General features: G+C 55.4%; 1 protein-coding gene across 23 annotated transcripts in view; it reads left to right on the top strand.

Moving 5' to 3' along the window:
- The window catches only part of NCOR2 (nuclear receptor corepressor 2), a 336,324-nt gene that overhangs the window by 234,185 nt on the left and 88,192 nt on the right, over positions 1–13,947 (top strand). For 20 of the 23 annotated variants that reach the window (XM_019486693.2, XM_019486694.2, XM_019486692.2 and 17 more), the window contains exons 15-17: positions 7,398–7,528; positions 8,521–8,693; positions 12,250–12,312. In XM_019486693.2, coding sequence (XP_019342238.2) covers positions 7,398–7,528; positions 8,521–8,693; positions 12,250–12,312 — 367 coding nt within the window. Of the gene's footprint in view, positions 1–873; positions 989–1,655; positions 3,717–7,397; positions 7,529–8,520; positions 8,694–12,249; positions 12,313–13,947 lie in introns of those variants that run through there. The other 3 variants (XM_019486711.2, XM_059713423.1, XM_019486690.2) reach the window with 3 other exon arrangements.

Raw genomic sequence — 13,947 nt, 5'->3', positions numbered from 1 at the left:
TTTACCCTCTCCATGGAGCCTCTGCTGCTACGAGGCCTCCAGTGCTGGGTCAGAAGGCTGCATTCGCTGTTGGCAGAGCACAGCGCAGCTATCTGTTGGCATCCCGGCTTCCACCTGCACCCCACCGGCTCTCCAGGGTCAGATGGCATAGGCCCAGCTTGCATTGAAGATGGAGGGAGAGACCTGTTTCAGTGGGTAGAGAAGGTGAGGGGGGAATAATCTTCCAGAGACGATTGAGGAGAAGGTTCATCTCCGAGGGGGGAGATGCGGTGAGGATCCACGCGGGCCAAGTGGGGAGAGGAGGAGGGTGTCCCTGCTGGCAGGAGCTGTGGAGGTGAGTTTTTTGCCCCCGCCGTGCGGACAGGTGAACAAGGCAAGCCTGTGCCCAGCACGGAGCAAACTGCTGTGGCTTTTGAGGGCTCCACGGCGCCGCAGAGTGAGTGCTTCCCTCGTAGGGATGGTGCCAGAGGCCTCCCTTCGGTGGTTAAACGCGCCACCCCCTCCAGGCACCGCGGTCCCTGCAAATCGCCGAGGGCTGTCCCGGCACTCTGTCGGGGCCTCACGTTTCCACCCGCGGAGGACCGGGGAGGGGAGGCAGGAACACAGCAGCTCTCTTGAGGGGTCTGGAAGTTTGGAAAATAAATAGCAGTGCACCGTAGGTTAAGCTTGGCATCCCCGGAGATTAATCACCCAGGCTGCAGCCAGCACTGGGAGCTCCGGTGACGAGAACTGTGGTTTATAGATCATGATTCATCGACTCAGAGCGACCGTGTTATTCCAGCAGATTGCAAAATCGGAAGAGGAATGTTGTGGTTAGTTTACGGCTTAACTATGCAAATCGTCAGGAAGCCTTCGGAGCCGGAGAATGTAAGGCACAGCCAGCCGGGATGGCAGGGCTGTGAGGAGGAGCCGGAGGCTCCAGGAGACGGCGATGGGGCCGTCCGGGAACGGCCGCTCGCACGAGGCAGAGAAGAGAGGGGAGTCGGAAGTAAGTGCCCTCGGGAGCGGGGGTGAGTCCGGAGGGCGACGGGCTCCACTTGGCTCCCCGCTCGGGGCATGCGAACATCTGGCAAGCGGGGAGGGCTTTGCTCGCCATCCCGGGCTGCCCAAGAGGGGAGCTCACCCACGGGGCTGGAAGGAAAGGGGGTGCGCCGGCGCTTTCGTTTCCCCTCCTCGTGGTCGGGAGGCCGGGAACCTTCTCCAAAGGGGAGAGGGGAGGGAAGCCTCCTCCTGCCACTCCCGCCAGAAACCCGCGGAGGAAGTAAACAGCGGGAGTAGGAGGAGCCGCACCTTTCCCTCGCCTGGACTCGATCCATCTGGCTACCTGACAACCCCGGCGGCCCCGGGGAGGGGAAGAGCCCCAGTCGCTGCCCTGACGTGCAGCGAGCTGTTCGTTCTCAGGGAGGGAGGCGTGCCGCCCCAGCGCCTCCGCACCCAGGACCGGCATAGGAAGGGAAGGGGACAGCACGCAGGGAGCCCGAGCTTCGCAGCGGATGAAATCATCGTGACATTCGAGTCGGATGGAGCTGGCAAGGCCAGGCGGGCCAATCGCTGCAAGGCTGCCCGGGATCGGTTTGCAGCGTGGGTGGATGTCACGTTAAAGATAGGATAGCCGCGATGGCAGAGGGGTGCAAAGGGGGGCTCCCTGGCTGTGTTTGTGCGCGAGTGTATGCACGCTGCCCTGGCCTGGGGGGGAGAGCCGATTGAAGGTGCGCCCAGCTCCTGGAGGGCGGGCGGGCTGGCAGCGCCGTGCTTTGTCGAGCTAATCCGAATCAGCGGGGAAATTTAGGACAAAGGTGAGCAGATGTTTCTCGTTACCATGCGGCCGTCTCCAAAGCGCAGCCGGAGCAGCAGGCTCTCCAGGGAGCAAGCCCTGCATCTCGGGGCTCACGGAGCAGACCCGGCCCCGCACTCACGCTCCCAGCGCTTTCCGTAGCCGGATCACCGTTGCTAAACGGCATGTCGCAAGTGAAAATCAACTGCTTGGATGCAGAAGAGGGAGATCGGTGCAGTGGCAAGAGCATTTCAAGCCAAAGTTGAGCCCTTGCTCCGCCACTGGTTTCCTGTGTGACCATGGGCAGCTCACTTAACCTGCCTGCCCCTCCGCTCCTGGTCTGTAGCATTGGGATCGTAGCAGCGCCTGCATCATGGGGATAACCGCCTCGAAGACAGTGGGACGCTGGAATGCCACAGTGACAGCGACAATGTGTTTGCCTGCAAGCCAGCCCAGGGCGTAACTGCACTCCTGCCCTGCTGTGGAAATACCTGCTGAGCCTCCAGAAGCTTCACCAGGGCAGCTGGAGCCACGTGACGCGTCACCCCAAGGGGATCGGGACGAAGCCAAGGGAAATGGGAGGCGGATCCTGGGGAATCGCTTCCTGGTGACAAGGCCTGGCGGGATCTGGAATTGTGTCCTGTTCCCTGAGTCACAGCCAGTGCTAGGAAACACGCTGCCAGGGGAAGGAGAGCATGGATCTGGGCCAGGGAACGGAGAGGCTGCAGGCTCTCTTCTAGGTGTTCCCCTGCAGCGATTTCCACTCCTCTTCCTCTTCTTTTTCCTTCTGTGTTTTGGAGGATCTGATGGCACCGGACCCTTTATTTGTCACGTGTCTTTGGCTGCCCAGCATTGTCCTACTTCTCTGGTTTTCTGGGGCCATCCTTTTTTGCACAGCACCTGTCACACCAGGGTCCTGGTTTAGACCAAGGACCCTGGGCACTACCACGATTAAAATAATAAGCATCAGAAGTTTCCACGTGCTCAGCAGCTGCCACGCTCTCCTTGCAGCTGTACAGTACTGTCATGCGTGCTGAAGTGGCCAGGATTAATCTGTGCTCGGCTCGAAGCCGAGACTTGCTGGGTTTCGAGTCCAGCCCATTGAATTCCACCAAGTCCACGCGCAGCGGGTTGGGGATGTGCGGCATTTATCATTGCAGCCGATCCCCTTGCAGGATGATCTGGGTGTGCTCCGAGGACTGCGCTATGCCTTTCCTGTGCTGTGGATCCACGGCACGGGCCGTTACATCTTCAGGAGATCTGCTAGGGTGACCAGATTGGATGAGATGTTGAGCCAGGAGCCCTTTTGCAGCCAGGGGAAATGAACACAGCTTGGTAGAATCAGCGGTATTTTCCCTTTTGCAAGGAAGGGGTTGACAGATGCTGCCTGAGAGGGGGGACAGGGCAGCGTAGTCATAGCTGCTGCTGCCCTCCCAGATCGCCTCCTATTCTGATCCTCTCCAAGTGAAGTTCGCAGTATGGGCAGAGCAGTTCAGACAGCCCAAACTGTTTTGCACTTGGCTGGCGGTGCTTAGTCAAGTCAGGGTCCTGTTTTTCTTTTGGAAAGATCCGGTGCAATGGAGTTGCAGCTGTCTCGGGGTTGCGGCTGGGCTGTGTGTATGTGCACGAGCATATTTCAGTGCCTGCTTTTGCTGCTTGGGCCTTTCCCCCCTCTTCCAGCCTCCGCATCTTGCCTGTTGGCCCCAGCGTGCTCCGGTCATCTGTCCCGTCCCAGATGTGGTGCTGGGGAGGAGCTGCAATTGCCTGAAGGATTGCAATCCACAGGTTTGCACAAGTGCAAAGACAAGAGGAGGTGAGGAGGAGGCATCCCCCAGGGACCCAGCCCTTGCAGTCCATGTGTTTCTACTGCTGTGGCAGAGACTCAAGCCATGCGTGGATGTTTTCAAGTCTGAAGGAGCTGATAGGTGCCCGTGCATCTCAGGTGCTTATATACCGCCAGTCTCTGTGGTACCTGAGAGCCTCACGGTCTGAATGTATTACTGCTTGTGTGGTAGGTAGGGGAGTGCCATTATCCCCATGTATACAAATGAGGAAACTGAGGCACAGAGCCTTGCCCAGGGTCACGGAAGGAGTCTGTGGCAAAGCTGAGGGCAAGCCCATATATCTCCAGGCATCAGCCCTAACCCCTGCACAATCCTTCCCCTCCCTCCCTCCCATCCGGGGGCTGGGGTTCAAAGGGAAAGCACATGCATGAGTCCCATGGTGCTCTCTCCCTGCATACAGGCCACGAGGAGATGCTGGGAGGATCTCTTTGTTCCTGCAGCCTGAGCAGGGGGAAGCCAGGATGGAGAAGGGGGGCAGGTGTGTCCCCAGGAGCACCTCATTGCCTCACCCTGATCCATGGGTTGCGAGTGCTGCTGGGAAACTCAGGTGGTTTGCTGAGGCAGCTGTCGCCGTTGCAAGATCAGGAGATAGTTTGCTGTTGTCTTGTCGCCATCCTCACAGATGCTTCAGTTTGGGCAGGAGGGGGCGGCCGTCCTCCATGGCAGCCCCTCGCCTCCGCAGCTGAGAACTCGGTACGTTCCCCTCCCTGGAGCTGGAGCCCGTTTCCCTCCTGCGCACGCAACTTTGGCACAGCCTGAGGCCAGCTTCCCTGTGCCCACAGCCAGCCGCCTGCCCGCTCGCATGGAGATGAAGCAGATGGGCTTGTGCGACCTGGGTGGAGCAGGCTTTCTGCTGGCCTGGGTCCTTCTCCAGCTGGGCTTCAGTGAGCTCCCGCCTGCAGACCCGGGAGCAGCTTGAGGTCTTCCTGCTCCCGGCTTTGGGGTGTATGCTAGGTTGGGGGGAGCAGGACAGGGTTATGGGACAGGTTATATCTCAGCCCCAGGACTGCGGATGCCTTCATCTGCTGCAGTGCTGAGCTGAGAGTAGAGAGCTCTTGGTCTCCATTTTATTCTTTCTTTGCACAGCCTAGCACTGGCAGGTCCAGGCCTAGGACTGGGGCACCATGATACAAATGCTAAGGGCTTGGACCCCTCCAAGGGGCTGCTGTAGCTCAACCCACATCTGAGTCCTGCCAGGACCCTCCGAACGGGCATCGACTAAGAAGCCACGTTCTCCCCTTGCGCTCAGCGGAGGGAGCTCATTTGGGGAGTTCGGCTGGGTTGGCTCATGGAGAGGGGCCCCATGTCTAGTGGCAGCTGGCATGGCCTGGGTCACTGGGACATAACACAGCCCTGCTGGCTCCTTCCTTCATCAACAGAGTGCTGCCAGGGTCAGAGCCAGAGTTACTGTCCGTCTCCGCACCTCCACCCTCCGCTGCCTGCCCTCGTGTCCGTCTGGGGAGGGAGCCAGCACCTGGTGCCACAGGGACACGTCGTCTGCAACACTGGCTGCTTTTGCTCGGGGGACAGCATGGCCGTAAGGGAGGAAATGAGGTGGGGACAAGCTGCTGGCAGCCACGAAGGCAAGAGGGGCGAGCAAAGGAGAGATTTGGTCTTGGTCGCCCCAAGCCATTCAGCAGTTCTGTGCCCTGGAGGCACGAGGTGCTGTGGAGCTTGTGCGACTGCCGCAGACCTGCAGCAGAGGCCTCTGTGCCTTTTAATTGTATTTGGAAGCTGATTTTTAAGCCAAGCCATTTCCTTAAGTGTAATGTGGTGTGGGAGACCCCTCCTGTGAGGCCCTTTTGGCCATCAGGAGAGTCGCTCCTGCGGTGGCTCTGGGCTCGATCTCAGCATTATCCAGTGCCAGCTTGCCTGTGTGGCCAGTGGCAAACCTGAGCCGCAGTGACCTGAAGGGAGCCGCAGCCAGCACCCCCAGTCGAATGGCTGCCGGTTGCCAGCCTCACAGCCCCTTCCTCCCGTCTCTCTCCAAAAGCACTGCAGCTGGGGTTTGGCATCCATGGTCAGACGTAGTGTTTTGGTACCTGAACAGCTGCTTTGGACGTGCCCATGTCCAATGGCCAGAAAAGGAATCGGGCGAGGAAAGCTGCCCTCACATTTTGGGGGGCGGAGGAGTGCTCTCCAAGGGCAGTGCGTCACTTCTCTCTCTGGGCTTTGACCTTAAGTCCTTTCATCCTGCCCCTATGGCGAGTTCACTGCTGGGTCCAGGCTCTTTGATGACTTGGAGCCGTTTCAGATGGCTGGTGGGAGGTCCCCGCGTTTTGGCAGAGAAGTGCTGGTCCGCTCCAGACACCTCTTGTGTTCCCAGGCCGGGGCTTGCACCGGACCTTCAAGTGGGTTGGAGAACTTGAGAGAAGCAAGACGGTGCAGAATCAGATCCTCGGCATCCGATTGCCACTTGCTTTCTGGTTAATAAGGATCATGTAAAATACCACGCTGCATCATCCTAACCCAGAAAAGCGAAGGATCACGTCCAGTGTGGCTCACGCATATGTACTTACCGTGGTGTGTAGCTCTCAAGTACTTTGAGTTGGGGCCTGGAAGAGTAAGAGCCATTCTTGCTGGTCCTTCTGCATCCCGTATTTACAGCTCTGCAGGTCTAATTTTAGCCGTCATCCCCGGAGGGGGGCAAACATCTGGTGCGTGCAGACAGTGCCTCGCAGAGCTGGTGATGTCCAGCCCCCCTGCTCAGGAAAGGCAAGCACACTGCGGCCATAAAGGGCCCTCCTCACAGCTGCGCAGCTCTCGGGCCAGGCCTCCCAGCATCAGCCTTTCTCCTGGTTTAATTCAGTTTGAGATTTCTTCCTATCAGGAAGCGGTGGAAGCCCCCATTGTTCAGGAGGAGGCTGGGCAACGCCGGTGGATTTACTATAGGAAATGGCCCTGCGCTGGCCGGGGAGCAGGGGGGGTGTTATTAAATCATTTCCGCCTCGAATGTCTAACAGCGTGCTCTGAAATCCATTCGATAAGAGCTAGAGGAAAGGGAGGTCATGGGGATTGGGCCTCCCCCGCCACCTCCTTCCTGCAGCTGGGAGGTGACATCCAGCACCGTTTCAAAACAAGCCCTCCCCTTCGGGAACGCGCAGCGCCTGGCCCGAGCAGACCCGCTCACGTTTCAGTGGGTCTGAGCGCAAGCTTCTGCAAAGGAGGGAGTTGCGGGGAGATGCCCAGCAGCATGTTGGGGCCGAGAGGCGAGGTCGAACCCCGGCCTCGGTCCCCTGTGCTGTTTCGCACCCATGAGATGCAGAGGCGAGTCAACTCCCCCCCAACAACCAGTGCGGTGTTTGAAATGGAGGGCAGAGTTTGTGTCATCTGCAGCCCCATAGCTTCCCTCCTGGTCCTGGGTGCGTCTCTGCTGCCAGCGGGCAAAGTCTCCAACTCAAGGAACCATGACAGCTCTTCCTGGGCTTCCTCCTGCCCGAGAGGGAGATAATTTGTGCCTCTCGCTCTTTGATCCAAGTGAGGAACGAGTCGGCTTCCCATGATAGGCATCAAGAATCTTTCCAATGACTGTAATGGGAGCTGGACACAAGCGCCAACCAGCTCTGATCTCCGCATGTGGCCCTCCGGCTGGCGGTAACCCTGCCTGCCCCCGCCTGCAGATGTCCATGCCAGGCTTCCAGCAGGCGTCCTCTCTCTCTCGCTTGGCCGCCAGCCCCCTCAGCATTGTGTCAGCGCGCGCTCGTTCGGATCAGCCCAGGTGCAGAGATTTATCCACCTCGACACTTTTCTGTTGTGCTTAATTGTCCCATGTTTTCCAGCAGCAGCAGCAGCAGCAGATGCCCCGCAGCAGCCAAGAAGAGAAGGATGAAAAAGAGAAGGAAAAGGAGAAGGAGGCTGAGAAGGAGGAAGACAAGCAGGAGTCTGAAAACGACAAAGAAGAACTGACAAAGTAAGTACATTCCCTGCTTTCTTCCCTTCCTCCCCGGCGTAAACTTGCGTCGGGCTGGGAAGGCATCGTCCTTATACACCCTGCTTCGCTGTCCCAGGGTCCTGCGGCACGGGGAGCTGGGGTGAAGTTGTCATTGCTTTGAAGTGCATCTAGCATATTCTGGGCTCCCAGCCCTGTGTGGGGTGACCCCTTGGCAGGTTCCCTCGGCTGTGCTGCATGCCCCTCTCTCAGCTCCTTGCACTGAGTGGGCTAGGCTTGCTGCTGGCGAAGGAGAGAGAATCTGTTGTTTTATGCACTTCCCTCCTCCTCCCTTTCCCCTCCCCATCTGGAGAGCTCCCGAACCAAGCTGCTAATTTGTTTGCTACTGATTTAAACTCCATCCACCCGCAAAGCCGCTCTGATGCCCGGCATCGGTTTGTTGTTGCAAGAGATGCTTCCTAGAGTCAAGCGGGCTCTGAGAACGCAAGCAGAGCACTGAGCTTCACCTTTAGCATTATTTATTGATGTCAATGTGAGATCTTCCAGATCAAGGGAGCTGGCCAGGTTGATAACTCTGCCTGCCTCCTGCCTGACACAATCGCAGCTTAACAGGGAGCAGCGGATTCATTGCCGAGGCAGGTTGGCAGGCAGACTGCTAGCTGTCTGTAATGGGCTTAATACTTGGTTTAAAAGAACATCTGGCTTCATTATATGCAGCCTGCCTAGACATTTACCAGCAGGTCCCTTTCAGGAAGATAAATGAGGAGGAGGGGATGATAAATTTGAATGGCCCAGCATTAAACCTGTTTCTGTCAGGTCTCTGTGCGCGCTTGGTCCTGGAACTGCATCCATCTGCAAAAAGCAACAACCACAAAAAAAACAAAAAAACCCCAACCAAACCACCCCGAGCAGAGAAAGTGCCCTCCTTGCAAAAAAAAAAAAAAAAAAAAGGAAAAAAGGAAAAAGCCCCTGAAAGAAAGAGACTCCAATAGTAATTTCTCCCATCCGCGTAGGGAGAAGAATGACGACACATCTGGGGAGGATAACGACGAAAAAGAAGCCGTTGCTTCCAAAGGACGCAAAACTGCCAACAGCCAGGGCCGGCGCAAAGGCCGCATCACCCGCTCCATGGCTAACGAGGCCAACAACGAGGAGGCGGCCACCCCACAGCAGAGCGCAGAGCTGGGTACGTAAGCGGCTGCATCTGCAGGGCATGCACGGGGCCTTGGGCTGAGGGAATGGGATTTGGGTTGACCCAGCAGGGACTGGGCGCAGGGAACAGCGTTGTTTTTGGGAGGTAAGTGGGAGCAGAGGTTTCTGGGAATTTACTTTTGGTTCGTCACTGATCGGTTGGCCAACCCTTGGACACGCTCCTTCCCCTTGCTGTGCCTCTCTTTCTCCATCTGGCAGACGAGGACAGCAACGTAGTCCCCTGCGCTGCTCCTTGCCTTGGGCATCAGGAGCGAGGATTTTCTCCAACAACTCGGTGTTGCCCAGCAGCACTCGCCCAGCCAGATCGCCGGTGTTGCAGAGCTTCAGGCCTGTAGCTCAGAGTGAGGTTTAGCCTGTTTAGAGCCTTGGATAGAAAGCCCTGAAGAAGGGAAACGTGCCATTTTTAGCAAAGCAATCTCCGGGCAGGATTGTCTCTCCAGCAAGTGGCTGTTGAGTGAGAGAGCATCCTTTTTTTGGAGACTGGCAGCAGTATTCCCTTTGTGTGCCAGGGGAGGATCAAGCCATGCCTGTCCTTTGGACTGCTGTCTGTCAGGACTCCCTGCTCAGCCAGCTCTCCTCAGGAGGCAAAAGCTCTGATCCTCTGCTAGGGCCACCCCTGCTGTGACAGGCTGATGCGTGCTGGCAGCCTGGCTGGGAATCACCCTCTCCTCCGTCCCCGTCCTGGTCCCCACTCGCTCCAAGTCCTAATGCACCTGCTCCCAGCCACCATAGCCACGTGAGGTGGCCCTGACACAGTCTGTCCTTGCCGTCTCCAAAATCTGCTCTTTCCCTTCCTCGTCTTTGCAGGCACTCAGACCAATGACTCAGTGAGGGAAGGGCTGGGACAGCTGGCCTGAATGTTTCCCTTGGACTGCTTTCATATAACTCTTGGTTGTTTTTTTTTCCTTCGCATCCACCCCAAATGTTAGTTTCTCCCTATCCCATATGTCCCACGCTGTCTGTGCTTTGAGCAGCTTTTCTGATTGTCTGCCTCATTTCAAACGCCGTCCCTGCAGCGCTGACGGAGGCGCGCTCCGATTTCAAATGAGCCATTTCCAAAGCTGGACCCAGTGGCCTGGGCCTCAGGCTGCCTGGAAGTGCCTCCCTGGTTGCATGTGAAGATGTGGAGGGATGCTCCCACTGAGCTCATCAGAACAAGGGACCTGATTCAAACCCATCTCGCTCTAAAACAGCACTATAGCTAGGGGTGAGCGGGCTGCAGACTGCCCTTAGGGTTAGAAAGGCAGGAGACAAGGGTCCTATGTGCAGCTTAGGTCCTTGGAAATGTAATCGTATTCCCTGCCAGCCACACAGGGGCTTGTACGTGGTAAGAAGCAGCATACAGGGAAGTACAGTAATGTATGCATATCCAGCCCGTGATAGATCATGCGCATCTCTCACCTACATGACAGATAGGCAGTTACTGTCCGTGGGGAATTATCCATTATTGCCTTTAGATAATCAGCTACTTATTGCCTTACTGAATTATTGTCTTGGGTACTCAGCAAAGCCTACAGCAGTATTTGCCTGTTTTTTCTGTATAGTCCCTGTAGCAAACACAAGGGTAACATGATTGAGCTGAGGTGTGATGCTGGAAAACATTTTATGGGCAACTACTAGACTCGTAACACCTTTACCATGAAAGGACATCGTGAAAAAAGGAGCGGCTATGCAGCCCTGAACTGCCGTAACTCGCTCGAAAGCAGGGTAAAATTACCCCCGAGTGAGATGAGGGTAAAAGTAGGTATTGCATGTCGTCAGCTTACCCTGGGCTAGCTGTTGGCTCCAGGCAAATAGGCAGTTGCCTGCTCCCTTGCCATCTAGCGGCAAAGCCCTGCAATAGTGCCTGCTGCACGTCGTTGCTCTGGGAGCACGGAGAGCGTCTGCTGCAGAACTGGGTGTAATCTGCCCCGGCGTACAAAACCCATGCAAGTACACCAGGTTGTGTGTCTAGACCTTCTGCTTCTCTGTTGTGAGATTTCCTTACTAAACACTCTGTCTCAGTCGTGATAAATGATGAGTAGAAACGTATCTGTTCCCCACCCACCCCCATGCTGAACATGGTGTAAACCCTCAACCGTGAGCTCTGCATCTTGGCATTATTTGCGTGTGGTATCGAGCACGGGTCCCTGTTCGGGTTTGTTAGGTGATGTGGAAAAAGAAATAACAAGTGCAATACCGATAAATCAGCCAGCCATCTTCGCAAACAGGGAGAGGACTGTAGGCAGTGACAAATGCAGAAGGATTGATTTTACGGGCACGTTGAAGCAGCCATTAATGCGCTGTCTCCCCAATAGCACTTTAATTGAGGTTGGCTAAGAGAAGTTATTGCATGTTAAACACCAATCGAAGATTCAAAAACAACCAGAAAAAAGCCCAAGTTGTGGTTTAACTGCAGCGTGCTGGAGCTCCCAGTAGACATCTGTTACATAACTGCTCAACCTCAATAAATATCATTAATCAAACCAAATAGACCACTTACTTGACATTTATTTAACATACAATAACAGCCTTATTAAAAACAAATTAAATGCCAAGTCAAACGTGTTTGGGATGCTCAGGTTAAAGAAAATAAGCCTCAATGCCTTTAATGTGCCTAGGGAGGAGGGAAGGTGGGAAACTTCCTAGGTATTGATTTCCATCAAAAAGCCTCTATCAGCTGAGCTATCACATATTGGCTGGATTTCTATGGGGACTGTATTTCTAATGGAGGAAATGACCTGTAATGACTTACAAGAGGTGGCACCTGCAGTCCTGTTCAGTCAGCTGTGAAGGAGATCCCTTTATCTTCCTCGCAGGCCCCGATACCTCGCAGGTCATGGGCATCGGAGCGACGATACTTTTCCTCCTCTAGAGCCTCAGCTCCTTTTACAGCTTCTAGAAGACGCTGCCTCTCCCATCGGCACGCTTTCGCCTAACCTATCAGCCTGTTTTTTCCATTTTAAAAAGGACACTGTCAAAACATCTCTCATCACGGTTGAAATAATGCTCTGCCGGTTGTTTGGAGTAATAGTCCGCTGGCAGCCTGGACCGGAAATCTGCTTCCTTACCAAGTTGTTTTTTGCCTCTGACTCACCCACGGGTTTGTTATTGTAGGGTTTGCTCACGAGTGCCAGACTCGCCTGCAGGATTGATTTCACAATGAATGCGTTATGCAGGATGGCCGTGTTCGTGGCACCGAGCGCGTGGGTAGAGAGCGCCAGGGATTGCCGGGCCAAGCTGGCACCCGTCTCTGTCAATCCCCGTGGGAAGGGCGTGGGGCCTCAACCGTGCCTCCTGTTGCTTTGGGGCTTTGCTTGGGACTGCTGTCCAGCCCCCTCGCGCAGGCACAGAGGAGCGCTCGGAGGGTACCCGTTAGTCTGAAGGGCATCTAGCAGACAGGAGCTGCCGAGGTGCGGTTCGTTCATAGTGGGCTGCCTGAAGTTTATGCCTGGTCGCTGCCTCCTCGGGTTTTATGGCTCAGTCCTTGCGTTCCAGGCATTTAACTCCCTCCCGCCCTGACCTCTCGGTTCTCTCTGTTTATTTTTCAGCTTCTTTGGAGATGAATGAAAGCTCTCGCTGGACGGAAGAAGAAATGGAAACTGCTAAAAAAGGTAAGACAGTCTTTTCTTCCCTTCTTCTTAGTCCTGCTGTGTCTAGAAAGGCAGCCGGTCAGTCTGAGGAGGGGTGCGTTCACACAGCTTTGGTGTATGAGAATCCTAAATCTGCTGTCGTTTGCATCGCTTTTATACCTGCGCAGCTCTGGGAGTCATTCCTGGTTTAGAAAGGGAAGGGGAAACAGGCTGTCTAGGCTCATTGTATTTTTTTATTCCCCCCATAAAATACAGTGACCACTACCACAAATACAGAGTTGGCAGCAATTTCAGGGCTGGCGTTTGATCTTGCACAAACAGCCTGGCTTGATTGCTCCACTGATGCCATGGAGGAAGCTTTGGTTCGTGCTCTGTCTGTTGGGCCCAGCGGGAAAGGTTCTCTGTCTGTCCAGGCCCGGATGTCGGTGGAAGAGCACTCAGTGGTTTGACTTCCTATGGCCTGGGCTATGTAGCGTGAGGGCTAGCTCTTGTCACGTTCTTTGTGCTTGCGGGATGCGGACCTTGGTGGTTTGACATGCAGAAAGTAACTCTATGCCTTAAGACAAGACCAGATGAGCGCGACATTCCCCAGATGCACCATGGCATGCACCCACCAATTGCATTAAGGATTTGCATGTCATCTTTGCTGCCTCCTCACCACGGCACCCTGTGGTTTCCAGAATGGGTGCTGTGGTGCCCAGATCCACTCGGGCAATCATAGAGAAGCCACAGGGGCAAGGAATCCAGGAGGTGTATGGGGATTCTTCTTTGAAGCCTCAAGCAAAGGGCATCGCTTGAAAGCCTGGAAGGCCACTGGCTGGAGTGGGCTTGCTCCGCATAAGAACACAAGAAGTGCCATCCTGCATCGGACCAACGGTCCACCTAGCCCAGTATACTGTGTCTGACCGTGGCAGAAGTGGATGCTATATAGGGAGAGCGTCAAACCAGATATCTCTGGAGTAATCTGTCCTCTATTCAATATGCACCCTGGTTATTGGTTTCGAGATGGAAACCTTTCCAACATCCCGTCGCTATGGCAGGGTCCGACACGGAGACTGTTTTCTGAAAATGCTGAGTGTAGCAGGTTTCCCTGGCCACTTCCCCCTCCGTTGGCTGGGCTCCGATGCCAGCTCTTTCGCTGTTTAATTTTTTCCAAAGTCACGTCCTGTTGATCTGCTGTGGAGTCCGCAGCCAGCGACCGCTGCATCCTGCTCCGATTGCTCCAGCACCTCTGGCCTCGCGAGCATTGCAGATGTGAAATTAAAATGGAAATGAAGTTTTGGCTGAGGCCGGGAGATGCAGGCAAGGCTGTCAGTAGGTCTCTGATCAATTTGGGGTAAGCACCTGCAGGAAGGCTGCTGACAACACGGTCTGCAGATCTGGTTTCCCACGTGCTGGCGCAGCCTCGGACTCAGGTTACTTGTTAATGCAACTGCACCCAAAGGTTTGCCTCGTTCTCGCTGAAGTTGTTCTGACCCCCTCTTCAAGCCCAGTGCCAGTCTCATGTACTGCTGAGTGTTACTCCCTGTAGACACAAGATTTAATAGATAGACTTTAATCAAGCTAGCTGGCCTGCTGCCAGGGGCTGGGATTAGCTGGAGCTCAACAGTGCAATTCTTTTGTAAGGGCTGTTAGGAGCCACCCGCCACTTTTGAT

The sequence above is a fragment of the Alligator mississippiensis genome, chromosome 10, assembly GCF_030867095.1.
Source record: "Alligator mississippiensis isolate rAllMis1 chromosome 10, rAllMis1, whole genome shotgun sequence".
In the NCBI taxonomy this organism is placed as follows: Eukaryota; Metazoa; Chordata; order Crocodylia; family Alligatoridae; genus Alligator; species Alligator mississippiensis.
Note: the sequence above shows the minus strand (reverse complement) of the source record. Positions and strands in the feature narration are given on the sequence as shown.